Source organism: Chionomys nivalis, chromosome 2, assembly GCF_950005125.1.
Source record: "Chionomys nivalis chromosome 2, mChiNiv1.1, whole genome shotgun sequence".
In the NCBI taxonomy this organism is placed as follows: domain Eukaryota; kingdom Metazoa; phylum Chordata; class Mammalia; order Rodentia; family Cricetidae; genus Chionomys; species Chionomys nivalis.
The window spans coordinates 112,648,008-112,666,170 of NC_080087.1; the positions used below are offsets into that span (position 1 = coordinate 112,648,008).

The 18,163-nt window shown below is 40.7% G+C and overlaps 1 protein-coding gene across 3 annotated transcripts in view; it reads left to right on the forward strand.

Annotated features, from left to right (window-relative positions):
- Pid1 (phosphotyrosine interaction domain containing 1) overlaps positions 1 to 17,660 on the forward strand; it is a 235,474-nt gene extending 217,814 nt beyond the window's left edge. For 2 of the 3 annotated variants that reach the window (XM_057763097.1, XM_057763096.1), the window contains exon 3: positions 15,160 to 17,660. In XM_057763097.1, coding sequence (XP_057619080.1) covers positions 15,160 to 15,636 — 477 coding nt within the window. In that variant the 3' untranslated portion in view covers positions 15,637 to 17,660. The remainder of the gene's footprint in view (positions 1 to 15,159) is intronic. The other variant, XM_057763095.1, reaches the window with a different exon arrangement.
- Positions 17,661 to 18,163: the final 503 nt, after the last annotated feature.

Below are 18,163 nucleotides of genomic sequence, written 5' to 3' on the forward strand. Positions count from 1 at the left end.
TCCCCCACTGTACAGTGGTTGACAAAAAGGCAGCTACTCATAGCGTGTGAATTTCTTTTCATTGTTCCTAGACCCCAAGTACTGTTACTGTGACAATTGGAAGAGATCCGTACAGTTCAAATCTGTGTAACTCTGTATTTAATAGAATTCATAAGTAAAATTGTGTCCAAATAAGTTGCATTTCATTATATTCTTATTTATTTACTTTAAAAATACTGAGACAGGTAGCTTAAGTAGCCCAGGCTGGTGGGGAACTTTCTATGTAGTAGATGATCCTATACTCCTGCCCTTCTTACCTCTGCCTCCTGAAAAGACTGGGATTATAATCAGGGAGTATGTAACCACATACTAATATCAGTGTAAAAGGGAAAAATGATTGTCAGGATCTAGTCTTAAGTTGGGATGAGCCTCATTGGTGTTCTTAACCAAAGATCTTCATTCTTTCATATATATATATATATATATATATATATATATATATATATATATGGTATAAGCAATGCCCTTAAGGTAGATTAGCTGTCTATACTTGCTGTCTACTGCCTCCTGCCTGATAACGAGCCATTAGAAAGCACTCCTGGCACTATAAGTCAAATTGTCCCACAACACTGGATAGGAAGGGCTGGAACAATGAAACAAAATACACGTTTCTTTCACTGAGTTTTTCTATCAGTATTCTACCACATCTAATCCTAAATTTAGGAGTGCATTTCAAAGTTCTGTCCTAAAATTTCCACAGCCTTCAAAATAGTGCCGCAAGCTCAGCAACTAACACCCAACACATGAGCCTCCAGAGAACAGTGCAGATCCAAAGTATAGCACACCCTTCTCCCCTGTTTGAGTCTGTCCTGCTTATCCTTGATGATTTTTGGATGACTGACAGGCAGGTAGCACATTCTTGCAGCATCTGTAGCCAGACAGGAAGGATAGGCAGGGTGACCAGAATAAGAGAATCCTGGGAAGAAGAAAAGCGGAAAGTCAGTCACCATCTAGACGCAGAAGAAGCAAGATGAGAATGCCTTACTGAGAAAAGGTACCACGCCATATGGCTGAACATAGATAAGAATTATGGGTTAATTTAAGTTGTAAGAGGTAGTTAGTAATAATTCTGAACAATAGGCTAGATAGTTTATAATGTAAGCCTCTGTGTGTTTCTTTGGGACTGAACGCCTGCAGGACCTGGGGGGACAGAATCTTCTGTATACAAACCCTGACACTCATTGTGTGTAATTGCCACCATCATAAATATCGGTAGCCAGATAGCCCTCATTTGATTGACAGGAGAACCTTCAGGCTGTTGTTGACTATTTCATTCTGTCTTTCTGGCAAAGTTCAGTGTTCTGGAATGGTCTCCAAGTTTTAATTGTTAGGTTTAGAACTGGTTCTCTCCAGGCATGGCTTTTTTTGCTGCGTGCATGCTACTGTTCACAGGGCACTGGACACAGCTAAAAAACATGTATATGTGTGTGTAAGCACCCATGTGGACAAAATCTACCTATGTGTTGATACCAGTATCAACATGTCTACATACATCAAAAGCCATGGATTTATGCAAATTACGCAGATCCCCCCAGAATTTTGCCTTCCGTATTGACTTCCAACAGTGGGAAACCTAGTTCTTCATTTACTGGTTTAACTTGCAACTCTAGTAAGCACAAAATAGGTGCAGGATCACACATATTCACTGCTTTAGAAAGCAAACAGCACATATAATAATTCCACATTGCCTTGTATCTTTTCCCGCTCAAGCCCCAGGACAGGAATATCAGTTGGGTGTTTTGTTCCCTCCTCTCTGGCTGCACATTTCCTTTGCAATCCCATGGGACTCCCTCGGTTTTGTTTTGATTTCACTTTCTCCCCATTTCTGTTGCCTGCATTAATTTCAGTTTCCCTTATTCTGGAAACCACAACTGTGTGGATGATGTTCTAAAAACTGTCATTTCCCTAAGTGGGTACCCTGTTCTCACGTCACTGTGAGATTTAATTCCCATTACCAGCCACACCCTGTTGGAAACAAGTCCTTGTTCTTTCTGGATTTCCTTTTTCTAAATGAGCAAATTCATAAAACTACATGCTTTTACTTCTTCTTGCTCATACAGAGCAGTAACTTTTTAGTCTGCTTTAATTTACATTATAATGTAGCCAATAAGTCATTCTCTATGAATAAATTTGTTTTTATAGTATGCTATAGTTCATATAATATGCTTTTGTAATAGTATCTTAGATGATTGTAGTGTAATTTATCAAACTGTTTTGTTTTGTATGAGTATGAAGGCTTTTATGAGTTTTATAATCATAAGTGATGATGTAATGGATAAAGTCACAATAGTGCATTTTTATATTGATGAGACATCTATAGCATTGCTAAGGCAGAAGGCAGGAGGGAATTCCACATTAACAGTTCCATTAAAGTTTCACACCAGTCTACAATCCAATCATCAAAAAACGAGAGTGACTGCTTCCTCTATTCTTGCCATCAAGAAAGTGAGCAAGGAGTACCATATTGGAGGAAAGGGGTGGACATAATAGAATTATACTTCCAAAATAAAAAGCAATTCTTTGAAAGAGGAAAATCAGGAAGGTGATTTTAAAAAATAGAAGACCAAACTACGTGTGGCTTTTACAATATTTCTGCTTCATCTTATGTGATTCTATGTGAGGCTTAAGTATAAAAGTCGCATTATACGTGTATCCGTTGAGGTTGGGAAAAGTTCCTTATTCTTTGAGATGGAGTGGGAGCTGTACTTACCTGTGGGCATAAAGATAAGCATTTAGAAATTATATTGATTTAGGAAAGAGACCGTAGTAGGGTATCTTCTCAGGATTAGACGTCGTTTCAAAAAAAAGGAGACAAAAATATCAAGTTAAAACAGAACAAAACTAAAACTTCAGTGAAAATTTATGCCAAGGTTTTCATTTGAATTTGCCCTTACTGCTCTGGAATCCATGGCAAATCATGGTTAGTTACTAGTCCCTCTCCTTTCTGTTGTCCTACCTCCATAGGACAACAATTAAGAGCTATGGACCTTATATATATTTGCTTTGTATATTTATCATTTCTTAACACAATATTGTACCAACGTTAGTCTTTTCAAACATTGAGTGTCTTATGTGGTCTATTTCTGATGAGCTGTGTGCCAAGGAAAACGAACTGGAAAACGTTCCAAGGGCTGAGACTGGGAACAGTTTCTTCCCTATCGCAGTGCCTGTCCCCTGAAACCATTCCTCAGGGTAATTCTCAAGCAGTATGCCCAATATTGATTTAGCATTAAGAAAACGTGATCCTTCGAGGACCTGCAGGCTTCTGAACTTCCGTCCCACTTTCTGCAAACTCCACCAATGAGAAGGAAGAGGGTGAACTGAAAGCCTTTTCACAAAATAAATTGTTCTGGTGCCACTGGGTGGAGCAGCTCTGGGTCTGGACCATTCTGAGGTCAGCTTTCCGGATGGGACCTGCCGAGGAAATGTGGATTTTAGTGTGGCGTCCTTTTCATTAAGTTCCGTTGTCTTCAGGGGGCACACTTTGGTGCCCTTTAGATTAATTGCTCCCGTCTTTGACAGTGACAGTAACAATATTTCCAGGCTTCACACATCCAAGATCCAAATGACAGGATAAATTGTACAGCTGGGTACGTGCAAGGTAGGATGTAAAAATCTCATCCATCTGCTTTATTGAAACAACTTGATATCATATGGATAACACAAGCAAATTTGTCAGCCTAAACGTGTAATTGTGAGGCACATGCTGTGGTGAATAGCAGAGCTTCACACGTACGACTTCATTGCAGTTAAAATAGAACTTAATTATTCCTGGATATCAAGTCTTATTTAATTTATTAACCCCACAGTATACATTTACGTTACAATATATCCCTCAGTAAAGTCCCCACGAATCTGATTTTAGGTTTTGTCAACGGAACCCATGAAAATGTTGAAGCTATAAAATATTCCTTATATCCACGACCTTAGGAAAAATTACTAAATATTTCTCAACAAGGGCTTGAGCATAAATAGACTATGGATAAATATTCACTTGAGAAAATTATTGCTTTTAGTATTGTTGGTACTGTCGTAAATTGTACCAAAAGATACCTTGAGGGATATACAGCCTATGGGACCAGATCTACCTTCCTTATGAATATTGTTTTGCTTGACTCAGACATCTCTGACTTAGATTCTAGTCACAATCAAAAAGAGACCTGCACAGCAATCCAATGCTTGCCTAACCAACTGGCCACTGTAGTGCAGTGAAACTCATATGGACTCTCTACCATTACAAGTACTTATGCTATGGCTCATAGAAGTTAGATCATGAAGTCACATGCTGAGTTACAGGGCTATTCTTCTGCAAGGTGGGAGATGTAGACCCATGTGCTGCTTGTGTTATTCATGGACCCTGAAGCATCTTCTGACTTCTCATTGGAAAATGGGTGATTTGGTTCAGATCAGCAGTTTCTACTGTGGTTAACAATAGATTTATATTTTCTATCATATATGCTATGCTTTGAACTATTTTCTTGCCCCCCACCAAGCTTCAACCTGTAAATAAAATTTATTATTTGCTAAATCATATGTAGGCATGCCACAGGAAAGTGTCAGCAAACACCTTTTAAAGCCTTTTTGGAACATTAAAAATAGTTAAGAGATCAGTTACTCCCTTGCACTATTTTTCTGAGTTACTCTGGAATGCAGAAAGACTCGAATGGAGTGCCTGATGGGTACCTACTGGCCTCTTGACCTCCTTCTGTCTGAGCGGATCATCTATGAGAAGACAGACGAAATACAGCTGATGGCAGGCAGCAAGGGTTCGGAATCCTATTGTCCAACGTTAAGTCCTGGCCCCCATCTGACTTAGACAAATTGCTTGATTTTTCCATAGGCCCCTAGTCTATAGAAGCAAGGTAATAATATTCCTTACATGTGGAGTCATAATGAAGGGTCATGATCTGCATAAACATTTCACCACTAACCTTGTATAAAGGAAGCCCTGGGTGGCTGTCACCATCTATGGTCCATTTACTGCTGTTGCTTTTGAGTCATGGGATTCAGGAATTATTTCCAGTCACTACCTTTCACTCTTCACTCACTATTCTTCTAGAATCTTCCATGCTTATTATTTTGTAGACAAAAATTTCATAGTTTTTACTATGAACATCATTATCTCTTAATGCTGCCTTTGCAAATTAGAGCACATGATACATGTCTCTAACTGGCAGATCTGTTTGCAGTTTGGGCTGTAAAATGATTGGCATGTCCAGTGGAGTTTTGCTCTTTTTGACCAGCAAGAAGAGAGAAGATTCAAGCAGAGGTCTTAAATAATCCCTGTTTTCTCATTCCCGGTTCTCTGAAGTATGCCGGTGGAAATCAATGTGAGAGCAAAGCAGTTTCGCTGTGGCATTTGACCCAGGGTTAACAGTGACTCTTGTTTTTCCCATCTTCTGTCTTGTAACCCAAAGGCTATGAAGCTATTCAGCTAAGTTTTCTTCGCCTTCTGTTCTATCACGCTATTTTATATTAGTCAGAGAAAGGCAGTCTCCTACAGAGCATGAAAAAAGGGCAAGATCTTTCGTAGCCTAAGGGGTGCTTCTTGAGAACCTTTGTTCTTGATGGACCATTTTCTTTTCTTTCCTTCTTTCCTCCTTCTTTTCTCCTTCCTTCCTTCCTTCCTTCCTTCCTTCCTTCCTTCCTTCCTTCCCTCCTTCCTTTCTCTCTCTCTCTCTTTCCTTCCTTCCTTCCTTCCTTCCTTCCTTCCTTCCTTCCTTCCTTCCTTCCTTCCTTCCTTCCTTCCTCTCTCTCTCTCTCTCTCTCTCTCTCTCTCTCTCTCTCTCCTTCCTTCCTTCCTTCCTTCCTTCCTTCCTTCCTTCCTTCCTTCCTTCCTTCCTTTTCCATTTTGAGAACTCCAGAAGTACACTGGACTGATGCCCAATTTATAAAGCTGGGCTTATGCAGCCAAGAAGGCTGAAAACTCTTTGGTTGCAGGGCGTGTGGATTCTAACATTATTACCCATCCATCTTGCATCCTTGTTAGGGGTCAAGGTCACTACGGTTGGTATCTTGTCCAATCTAGAGAGAAGTGGGGCAGGTTATAAGCAGAATGAGTTATGTATTTGGCCTCTAGGAAGGAGGAGCAGTGTTGGCTGAGATGAGGAAAGACCTCAGGAACCACAGCTTGTTTAGCCAGAGCTGAGCAGGACTGGACATGAATGCAGAACTGGCGAGTGGGTTGGGCAGCTCATGCTTGGGAAGGAGAGGTTCCAAGGACAGCGGCTCTGTGGTTGCTGTCAGCACTGCAGACATGCCGTGGCTCCCTCTCACGCACAGCCTGTGCACTCTCACGTGTTGTGAAATATCAACAATTGGGACTGTACAAAGCTCACTGTCCCTCACTGCAGATACCATTTGGGGTGGGAGTTTACACCATCAAGTGACACATGAGGACAAGTTTTTCTTTCTCTGCTATTTGTTTATTGTTCTTAGAATGATTCATTTACACTTGTTTCATGAACTGAGCCTAGTTAGCTCTTAATCCTCTGGAAGGCTGCTGCTCCCGTCATCTTAAAAGTCTCTTTATTTATTCCCCCTGGAAGGTAAAGGACTAAGAAAAGAAAAAGAAAAAAAGCCTGTGTAAAAGTTTGGACAGGTTTAGTGACCAGTTTTGAAATACGGGATTTTTTTTTTTTTTTTAACTCTGTAGCCCCAGAAGATGGTACTCTTAGGGTCAGGGCTTAAAAGGAACCCATTCATCAAGGAAACATTCATCTCTTTCACACATCCCCTCTCTCATCACCTGCTTCTGACACTGTTTACAGCTGTGTTGGTGGTAGGAGAGTCTGCGGTAGCACACACTGAGCCTTGTGTTCCAAGTACCATGTGGCAGAGAGGATGGCATGCCTGGCAAGCCTTTGTGGAGGATAGCTAGGGCATGGAATGTTTCCCGCTATAGATTTAGAGCAAGCCCCTGTGACGTGGCTGACGTAGGTGTATACACATACAATGCTCCATGCTCTAGGATTTCTGTTTGCCAATACCTAGCTACTTCTTGACCCAGTATATAGCGGGAGTGTCACTGCATACACATTTGCTAACACCACCAGTGAGAATAAGACTCCTCACTATTTGAGCCAGCTTTGAAGCTAACATAATTTTTATTGGGGTGCACCCAAGAGCTGGCCAGTGACTGCCTCCTAAGTCAGGTTAAAGAGAGCAGCCCCGAATCGATTTCTTGAACCCCTTTTAAGGAGTAAAATCAAGAGTAATTGCAAAGCAGACTTAGATAAGAGAGACAATGGGGTAATAAAGAAATGCAGAAAAAAATCAAAAGACATGTGGTTACCATGTGGTTAGGGAGGTTTCAGAGATGGTCAGGGAGGGTGGAGGGTCAGGAAGGGTAAGGGTGTTCTATAAAACAAGTCAGGATCATGGTTGGGGAAGGTCAGGTTCCAGGTAACAGAGAGAACTCAGCTCTTACAGTAAATAGGAACTTAATTTTAACAACACACATAATTGCTCCCGATTTCAAAATGGAGTCAGGGAGGTTCCTTAGAGTGTCATTGAATTTTGGGTCCTTTGAGAAAATTAATTAATTTTTTAAATTGACAGATTATAGCTGTACATCTTCACAGAGTGCAGGAGGATAGTTTTGTACATTTCTACATTGAATAGCTATCAGATATTTATAAATAGTCCAGATGTTTAACACTTATCATTTCTTCATGATTAACAATATTCAAAATCCTGTCTTTTAACTGTTTTGGGCTATCTGCGTTACAATACATGTGACTGCAATCACTGCTATATACAGTAATATATGGAATATTTGATTTATTCTGTTTGGCTGTCGCTTTGCACTCTTGAACCGGGTCTTCTCCTCTCCAACCCTCCAAGCTTCTGCTGCTGATCATCCTGCTCTCTCCTTCAGCAAGTTTGGCCTTTTTAGATTCCACATTCTTGTCATTTGTGAGAGTTGCAAAAAAAAAGAATAGCATGTTTATTTTAAAACGTGTCTGGATGTATGTGAATCTGGAAGAGATTCTAAAAGTGCCAGACAATCGAATCTTGCTAGTCATGTGGCAAGGCTAACTTCATCTTAGATGCCTGTGACCATCTAAGGACAGAGGTAGTGAGAACATGGAGGGACAGCAAGGACAAATGGGGATGTCTCTCTCTCATCCAATAGCAAAAACGGTCAATGGACATTCAGACTCTGCGTCCAATTCTTCACAGATCACCAAGCTGTTGCTCACATCTCACATATTTTATGTACAAAGTATGTTCCTACTACTACTATCTGAATGATTCTGAGTACGTCTCCTGCCTATGTCTAAGTTCGGCCCTTTAGACAGAGTTAGTAAGAACAATATCCCATCCCAAAGCAGATGTGGTGGCATAACTTCAATCCCAGAACTGGGGAGGTCGAGGCAGGTACATCTCTGGGAATTCAAGGTCAGTCTGGCCTACCTAACAAGTTTAAGGCCCTCTGGAACTATGTAGTGAGATCCCATTGAAAATCCCAGTTGTCGATGAATTTGATAGATTTGATGCTTTTGCCATCGCGTGTGACACAAATATCTTTTATAACTCCTCAGTTCCCCTGGGGTTTGATTTTGCTGTGGGCATGTGTGATGACTTGACACCTTTGGCAATGCTACTTAATGGCTCTTTTCTGTCATTGGTGAAAGTAGACACTAGTTTACCCAGAATAAATTTTATGCATTATGTTTTACCTCAGTGCTTTAAAATTCCCTTTGTAAATATCTATGCATTATTACATAGCTTTTATTATTGTCTCATCAAAACCTTAAGTGTCTAATCTGTTCCATTCTTCAGTAAACACACTTCTAAAATAAAAGTATTTTCCTTAAAAATCTTTACCTTATGGATGATAAGCATTCATAAGAAGAGTTACAATTTTTTCTTGCCTGGCTGTCAGAATTTTATTACTAGAAAATTGCTTTTGATTTGAGTAAGTCATCTACAGCTTTTAATGAAGCTTTTGAAAAAGTACCTTTTACTTTTCTTACAGTTGAATTCTCTGTATAACTTTTAGAAAGGTGTGTGTGTGTGTTTGTGTATGTGTGTGTGTAAATACACTGAAAGCTAATCAAAAGAATTTCTCTTCCTGCAGACTATCTTTCTTTCTCTCTAACAGAACTTGATATTTCTAGTTTCAGTGAATATGATGTGTATATATTTTCTCTTTAGACACCCAAACTAGTTGGTTTTGTTTGTTTTTGCTTTTCCTTTTTGTAAAATACATACAATGCTAAAAACAACATCTTAAGCCATTTTTCATAGTATTTTTAATGATTATTTGGAAATTTCAAATCATAAACCTTGAGCACATTCACTTCTCAGTCCTCCAGGTCTGTTCCCCCCACACTTTAAGACCCCTCCCCCAAAAGAATAAGAAACAAAACACAAACAAATAAAATAACAAATAAACCAAGTTCAATTGGTGTTGCTCGTATACTCACTGAAGCATGGTCAAACTCTTGGTGGCCAGTCCCTTAAAGAAAACTGAGTCCTCCCTGACTCCCATCCCCACCGGGAACCATCAGTTGTGGAGAGCTACACTTCAATATCCTTATGACACTTTTGAAAAGTTCGCTTTGATGGGATGCATCTTAAGCAAGTTTTGAGTATACGCTTCAGTAGTATTAATGCAGGCAGATGTTCTGGTGCCGTCAGTTCCACTGAACACCATAACTATTCCAGGCTTATAAGACAGAAGCTCAGGACCTCTCAAGCAAGAGCAGCCATTGCTGTGCTCCATGCCTCCATCTCTCACGACTCTCGTTTCTGTCTCTGTGATTTTCACTGTTTTAATATGAGATAAATCACCGTGTTTATCTATTTTGTGACTGGCTTATTTTATTGTACACTAATATACTCAGAGTTTATCCATGTGGTAGTATATGTAAGAATTCCCTCCCCTTGGTACAAAGTAATATTCCATTGTATGTGTGCATTCACTTGTATGACACCGCATATGTAGGCTCTTTCCACATTTTAACTTCAGGCATAATGGGTTCTGTGAACATGGGTAGACAAATTAAAATCATTAATATCCTGCAATTTGCTCTTTTGAGAAGAAAGAATGAATGAGTCATATCAAAATGAAATCAAAGGATGGTTTAACTTTTTTGATGAACTTCTATAGTCTTTGATCAAGGTTGAATATATTCATGTTTAAAGGCCGTTCCTCTAATTGGCACTGTTTGGACAAAGCAGTACATTGGAGAAGGTAGGAATTAGTAGATACATCTCATGTGAGCCCCTTTGTAGTTCTTGAGAGAAGGTGGTAAAAGACTCAAGCTTAGCTGTCCCTGTTCCCTTGTCTTTTCTGCTTCCGCTCAGCATCTAACTTCTTCCTTGTAGTCAGACTTTTTCATGGGGCCCACCAGCTTCACGGGAATGACATGGAGATTTGTTACTAATTATAAAATCTCAGCTGATAGCTTAGGCTTGTTTTTAGCTAAGTCTTATAACTTAAACTAACCAATTCTACACAACTTTACATTGTTCATTAATTGACCACTGTAGGTTTTTTGTTTGTTTGTTTTTACTCTTTGGAGGCCCAGCTCACAAATGGATGGAAACTCTGTAGTAGGGAGCTGCGGGCCTCTTCCCACAGCCCGGCTCATGGTTGCCTGGCTAGCTTATGCCCCAAAATAACGACACACAAACTCTATTCTTTTAAACACTGCTTGGCCCATTTCTGTTCATGTATGTAGCACCCCAAGGTGCGCTTACCGGGAAGATTCTAGCCTACGTCCATCCTGGGTCAGAGCTTCATCGTGTCTGCTCTGGAGAGGAGAGCATGGCGTCTGTCTCTCAGAGGAGCTGCCTTGCATCTGAGCTCACTTCCTCTTCCTCCCAGCATTCTATTCTGTCTACTCCACCCACCTAAGGGGTAGCCTATCAAATGGGCCAAGGCAGTTTGTTTATTGACAAATGACCTTCCTGCATCATTTCCCTTTTTTCTGTTTAAACCAAAAAAAAAAAGGAAGGCTTTAACTTTAACATAGCAAAATTACATATAACAAAACAGTTATCAAGTAAAAATTACAATATTTACATCTATTTTATCTTTATCATAACTAAGGAAAACTATAACTATAACTATCTATCTATTATTTAACTCCATCAAAGACTCCAGAAGAATACAATATTACCTAAGCAAACAAAAAGTAAGCAACTTCTAAACTCTAGAAATGACAGAGACATCTCACTGCCTGGACAGTCACCCAAAGTTCCTCTGTACCATTGGGGCATCCATCTTCGGCCTAAAGGTCCATAGTATCCAGAGACGTTTCCATGAAGCAGGAAATTTAAAGGCAGTTCAGTCACTATCTGCTGTGTCCTGCAGAATGTCTCGCAGACTCTTTCATGAATCAGGAACCCCGAAAGATCATCTCACCTTTAGGCAAGTTCAGCAGTCCTCTCTCTGCGGGTTCTTTGTGTCCAGTTTATAAAATAGTCCAGGCAAGAGCAGTTTCTTGCCCAAATGGCTATCAAACTCCATAAGGATCCTCTTCGATGCCCGTCTTCTTTCTTCTTGAAGTAGATTGGTGCTGCCAGGAGCAGAGTGTCTCATTGTCATGAAAAACCCTAAGTTATTAAAGCATTTAAAATACCATATTCTCTAGCCTTTGAAAGATATGATGAATGCCTATCTGAAATATATGCATGCACATCTAGAAAATCTAACTAACATGACTACAAACTTGACTATTATTGATAATTATCCATTAACAACCTATAGACATTACATTTTTAAGTGAACTACACAATCACAATACCTTAATCAATATCAGAAATACATATACATATAATAAAATTGACCTTAAATTAATATCAGTAAACCAAGATTCATATCAATGCAAATTATTCACATCTATATTATCTCCCCCTTTAAATGTAAAAGAACATTTATAAACAATATATGGGAACATGGGCGCAGTTTTTTCTCTCCAAACTGCTTCCTGCTGAATGGGGGCGCTGTTAATCAGGTCTTTCATGGTATAACCTGTGTGCTAGGTTCCTCTCAGTCGGCAGTTGAGCAAAGTAATTTTTTGAAGGTGTTCACAGCAACCCTTCAGGAGGACGTGGTCTATCATACCATATTGGGATCGAAGAAGCAATCCAAAGAGTCTCATCCTCTGTGAAAACAAAAGAAGAAACTCTTTTCCAAAGTATCATATCCTTAGATCCAAATTCTGAAGTCAAGGTATATTGTAAATATCTATCTTGGATTAGTTCAGCAGCATTTATAAACAAATATCTTTTAGCATCTGTTGCTCCTTCCTCAGCATTCAAACAATTCAAAGAGAGCATAATAGCATACAGTATCAAGATTCTCTGTGTAATTTCCATCTTTGTGCAGCTTTATTTTAACTCTATTTTGTTTACTTTTACTTTTACTTTATATTTTCTGTATATCTTCGTCCTGGAATAACTCTTTAGACAAGGCTGTCCTTGAATTCAGAGATCTGTCTGTCTCTGCCTCCCAGGCAGTGGGATTAAAGGCGTGTGCTACCACACCTTGAAGTCTCAGAGGTCAATCTCCCTCTGCCTTCCAAGTGTTGGGGATTAAAGGTGTGTACTACCACACCCAACTACTCTCTTTCTTCCTTATTTTACTTTTAAGAACTTTAACTTTCAGCCTGCATATATTTTTAAACACACTGTAAATCATTTAAAGTTTTCTTTTGTCTTTGAATCTCTCTTTACTGTATATCTCTCTCTCTTTTTCTGACCACATGAGTCTTTAATTTACCAAGCAATATCAGTAGGATGAAAGCCGTGCCATTCCTTAGCTTTCCAGCCTCATGGTGGAGATACCAGCTGTAGCCATGTTTATCACAACTCTGTGGCGTTTCAAGGTCTTTGCCAACAAGCAAACTGCAGCATTACATCCACAGACAACAATCAAGTCCTCTCTCTGTAGTTGGCCCTCCTGCCTCAAACAGTCAAGAGTTTGCCCTGGCAGGATGGCCCACAAAGCCGGCATTTTAAAACAGCACAACTTTTTTCCTGCTACGGCTGAAAACCGAAAAGCATGCCTTCAGCTTTTCACCAACACCGTTTTAAGTATTTCGTGGCAGGACCTCTTAAATGAGCTGCAAGGTTTCACAGCTGAAGCTGAGTCAGGAAGCCTCTCTTAGATGAGAGCACTTGCTTGCCTCTAGCAAGCAGAGCAGACCCGAGAAATTGCTGCTACCAAGAAAACACGCTTTACTCTATTCTTTCCCAAGCTTTCTCAGGCTTTCTGTGGATGCAGTTATCCACGTGGGCGCCATCTGTAGTAGTGAGCTGCGGGCCTCTTCCCACAGCCCGGCTCATGGTTGCCTGGCTAGCTTATGCCCCAAAATAACGACACACAAACTCTATTCTTTTAAACACTGCTTGGCCCATTTCTGTTCATGTATGTAGCACCCCAAGGTGCGCTTACCGGGAAGATTCTAGCCTACGTCCATCCTGGGTCAGAGCTTCATCGTGTCTGCTCTGGAGAGGAGAGCATGGCGTCTGTCTCTCAGAGGAGCTGCCTTGCATCTGAGCTCACTTCCTCTTCCTCCCAGCATTCTATTCTGTCTACTCCACCCACCTAAGGGGTAGCCTATCAAATGGGCCAAGGCAGTTTGTTTATTGACAAATGACCTTCCTGCATCAAAACTCATTCGTACTTATGAATACCTGGTCTTAGCCTGGCTTATTTCTAGCCAGATTTTCTTAAATTATCCAGTGTACTTTTTGTCTCTTTACCTTTCTCCATTCTATATGCCTTTCTTTCTTTCTTTCTTTCTTTCTTTCTTTCTTTCTTTCTTTCTTTCTTTCTTTCTTTCTTTCTTTCTTTCTTACTCTGAGACTGGTTGTATGACTGTGTGGCTGGCCCCTGGTGTCCTCCTCTCCTCTTTTTTTGGCTCATTTCCCTCTTCTCTTTCTTCATTCTCTCTGCCAGCCAGCCCTGCCTATTTCTTTCTCCTGCCTAACTATTGGCCTTTCAGGTCTTTATTAGAATAAGCATGTGGTTTAGGCAGGAAATGTAACACAGTTTCATAGAGTTAAGCAAATGAAATATAAAAGAATGCAACACATCTTTGCATCATTAAACAAATATTCCACAGCATAAAAGAATGTAGCACATCTTTAATATTCCACGAGAGACCACTTGGGTTTCATTCAGTTGTTTAATATCTACGTTTCAATGGTAGCAGATCTACCTGTCCTGATGAGAAAAGCAATAACATATACCTCTGGGTAAGTTACGAACAGAGGCAGGTATGGTCAGAAGACAGCAAATGGAAATCAGTTCTCTCCTTCTATCAAGTAGGTTCAGGGACTGGACTCAGGTCTTCAGGCTTGGCCACAGGTGCCTTTATACAGCTAAGTTCTTTTGCTTTCTCCCAAGCTTTTTAAAAAAGACAGTATCTAAATCTTTTGGAATGATTTTCCCTCCTTTGAATAGTGCCTAGCTAGCTATCTGATAACCTTTCATTCTAGCCTTCCCTAATCTCTCAGCTACAGTCATATAACCATATATCCATCATTTCACAAACTGTTTAGGTTGAAAAGCAAAGCATTGTTGTGTTTTTAAAACTTCTCAGTGGAAGGGGGAAATCATGCTTCAGGCTGTAATTTGAACAGAACACATTTTTGTGTCTTTGGTATTTGCTGGAAGCAAACAGCATAAAGGAAATCAGAAAGGGAAGGATTTGCTAAGAGGATTCAGCCAAGAGATAAGCTTCATAAAGGTTTTGTTTTGCAGATGCGTGGGCCTCCTGGTTTCCTGCTGTCTTTGAGGGCTTGCTCACATTTCTGGCCGAATGAAAGTAAACTTCTAGTGACCTCTGGTTTCAAAGAAATGCCAAATTAAATGAAAGATCATCATCATTGGTCATTTTTCAGTTTAAAAGGGGTTTGGAAGAGGGAAGGAGTTCTCCAGGTATTAGATTTTAAAAAGTCCAACTCTGTTTAAAGAGGTTCAATACACTTGCCCTGGAGGAAACTTGCTAAGAAGAAAAGGAAGAAATTCTGCTTCCATGGGGTCCTGGAGTGACTCTTCTGGTGTGCATCATATGTCTTGTCTCTTAGCTTTTTCAGAGTGAGCTCAGTGCACCATGCTGACCTCCCCCTTTCTTTCCTGTCTCCCATCTACAGGTCACCTATCTGGGAAAAGTCTCTACCACAGGCATGCAGTTTTTACCTGGCTGCACGGAGAAGCCGGTCATTGAGCTCTGGAAGAAACACGCCCTGGCTCGAGAAGATGTTTTTCCAGCCAATGCCCTCCTAGAGATCCGTCCGTTCCAAGTCTGGCTTCATCACCTTGACCACAAAGGTGAGGCGACCGTGCACATGGATACCTTCCAGGTGGCTCGCATCGCCTATTGCACAGCTGACCACAACGTGAGCCCCAACATCTTCGCCTGGGTCTACAGAGAGATCAACGACGACCTGTCTTACCAGATGGACTGCCACGCCGTGCAGTGCGAGAGCAAGCTGGAGGCCAAGAAGTTGGCGCATGCCATGATGGAGGCCTTCAAGAAGACTTTCCATAGTATGAAGAGTGATGGGCGGATCCATAGGAGCAGCTCATCTGAAGAGGCTTCCCAGGAATTAGAATCTGATGATGGTTGAAGGAACTTGAGATGTTCCGGCGAAGGCAGCATTTGGGCAAGGAGTTTCGGGAGACAGATGCATCTGCAATGATTCAAATTTGGTATGAAAAGACTGCCAAAACTCTTGGCTGACCATGCTTTTTAAATTCAGAAGAGCAATTCTAAATCTAAAGAAATGTATCATTAATTACATGACATTGAAATCTGCTGCTGCTGTGACCATGAGGAGAGTGGGCATGTGGACGAGGAGGAAAGTTCCAGACTGTCTTCTTGGGTTTTTCTCCTATTCCAACACTTCCGGGTGGGAGATCTCCATGCCTATTTTCACCATTCTCAGGCAATTGCTCCGTGGCTGTAGTCTGATAGACTGTTCCGATCTGCCTTATGAAATCCAGCCAGAATGTTAGCGGCATCTCTGTGGTCCCTAGGCGGGCGGGCGGCATGGGGAGGTGATGCTGATATGGAGGCTGCAGGATGGAAAGGACTTGTCCCGGTGACTGACTGATTGCTCCTCCTTGCTTGGCATGTTGGCAGACGCTCTCCTCAGCACATGAATCAGCACAGCTTGGATTAAGCTTTACAACTAACAGCACGCTAGATGGCAGATAGTTCGCAGTTAAAGATAATGCTTTTATTTACATGAATATACCAAGTAGTACCCTCCTCTTGTATTCTCTTCATCTATTTTCTTAGAATCCTTGCAACTAATGATCATTTCTCTCCTCCTGTCCTCCCCCCACCTCCATGTTTCTCCTTCTTCCAGCCTCCCCAAAAGGGATGGAGGCTCAACATACTGCAGGACTCCAACAAAGAAGAAATAACAAATTAATTAAATGAACAGTCAGCAAACCTACCAGGACTCTCAGACATCAGACACCCTAGAGAAAAGGGGGGATGGGTGGCCCGCGTCTATAGAGGTTGCCCTTTATAAAGTCCTGGTTTGTAGTAGCTTACATGGTTACTATACTGCTGGATGACTCCTTCATGGAAGTTTTAAACTCTGACATGACATTGCCTGGGAAGTCTTGCTCCATCATTCAGCATTGAACTCAAGGAGGGAATGAGTGAAATCAAGTCTGTGTAGAAATCCCACGTCTATCTGGAAACTTATAAAGGAAAATGTGATCTTGTTGTCCTAAAGTCAATAATACTTTAGAGTCAGAATGATCCCTTTGACCATCAGTTCTGAAGAAAAATTCTCACTGATAGCTTGAGATCTCTCAATTTCAAGGTCTTTGTATATCATAAAGGATCATGGAACGTATTTGTTAAAACATACACATTTAAGATGAATAGACACATTAAGAGGGCACATGAACCACTTTTTCAAGTGATATTGCTCCTTTAAAAGGTGTGTTTTATTTCTCGTGATGTTAGGGGCAACAGGGCACCTTAGAAGCCTTAAGAGAAAGCTAATATAATCCAGACAGCAATGGTGTTGGTATTTTTGGTCTGTGTACCTGTGTGTCCATATATGTGTTTATGTATGTGTGTGTGTACGTGTGTGTGTATGTATGCGCGCGCACACACGTCTGTGTGTATGTCCCCCGTGTGGGTACAGTTTCAAGGCATGTACAATAAGCATGGAGTCGTATTGGTGAGGACTCACCTCCTGAAGATATGCTTGTTGCATTATGACATATGTAAAGTATTCTTTAGATAAATGCATTCACTCTTTAATAAAAATATGTTTGTGTTTATAAAGCCAGGGTGTTTCATACTTTATATGAACTTCCCCTTTTTTAAGTGATGGAAATTTGATGTGTAAAATAAACCAAACTTGGTAAACAGGGCAAGTTTATCTTTTTTTTTTTTCAATTGAGCATATATAGGGCATTCTTTGTGTTTACAGATCATCTTTTTAGATTTGTCATTCATAGCCAGCTGCCCCTTAATTGAGGTAATAATGTTATTAACAGTGTTGATCTTTTTTGCTTAATGGATGCACTGATTTCAGAGGAGAATGCTTGCAATCAACTGCTGTTTAAAACTCCTTGTGCGTCTTTGTAGAACCCTAACATGAGCTCTCTGCCAACACAAATTCCCAATCAAGCCAAATAAAGGAATATCCAGATTTAATGGGATTCCTGTGTTCTTAGGTGGCCCCAAGGGGGAACTGGGAGGCCATGTTGCAACCACAGGAGGAAGGAAAAGGGACCATGTGTTCCTCTTTTGGGAGTTCTCTTAAATACTCTGTGGGAGTGGTCCTCCTGCTGGGATTTGGAGTCCATATCAATACAACTCTCAGGCTGAGGGCTGGGTTCTACACTTCCTACTTAACACCATCCTGAAATCCTGAAAGGTAAGCCAAGCATGGGAGAATGGGTACTAATGTCTCCCCAGGCCATGAGATCTCAGAATAAGCTACATTAATACAGCAAAGAAGCTGTGAAGAAATGTCCTTCATGGAATTGAGAACGAACAGAAATAAGGCTTTGAAGGAGAAAATGTGAGTGCCTGCTGAACAGATGGGATCAAGTTTGCATTACTGCCTCATCCTGCTTGGAATGGCACTTCTCTAGTGTTGGGATTCTCCTAATTTCATG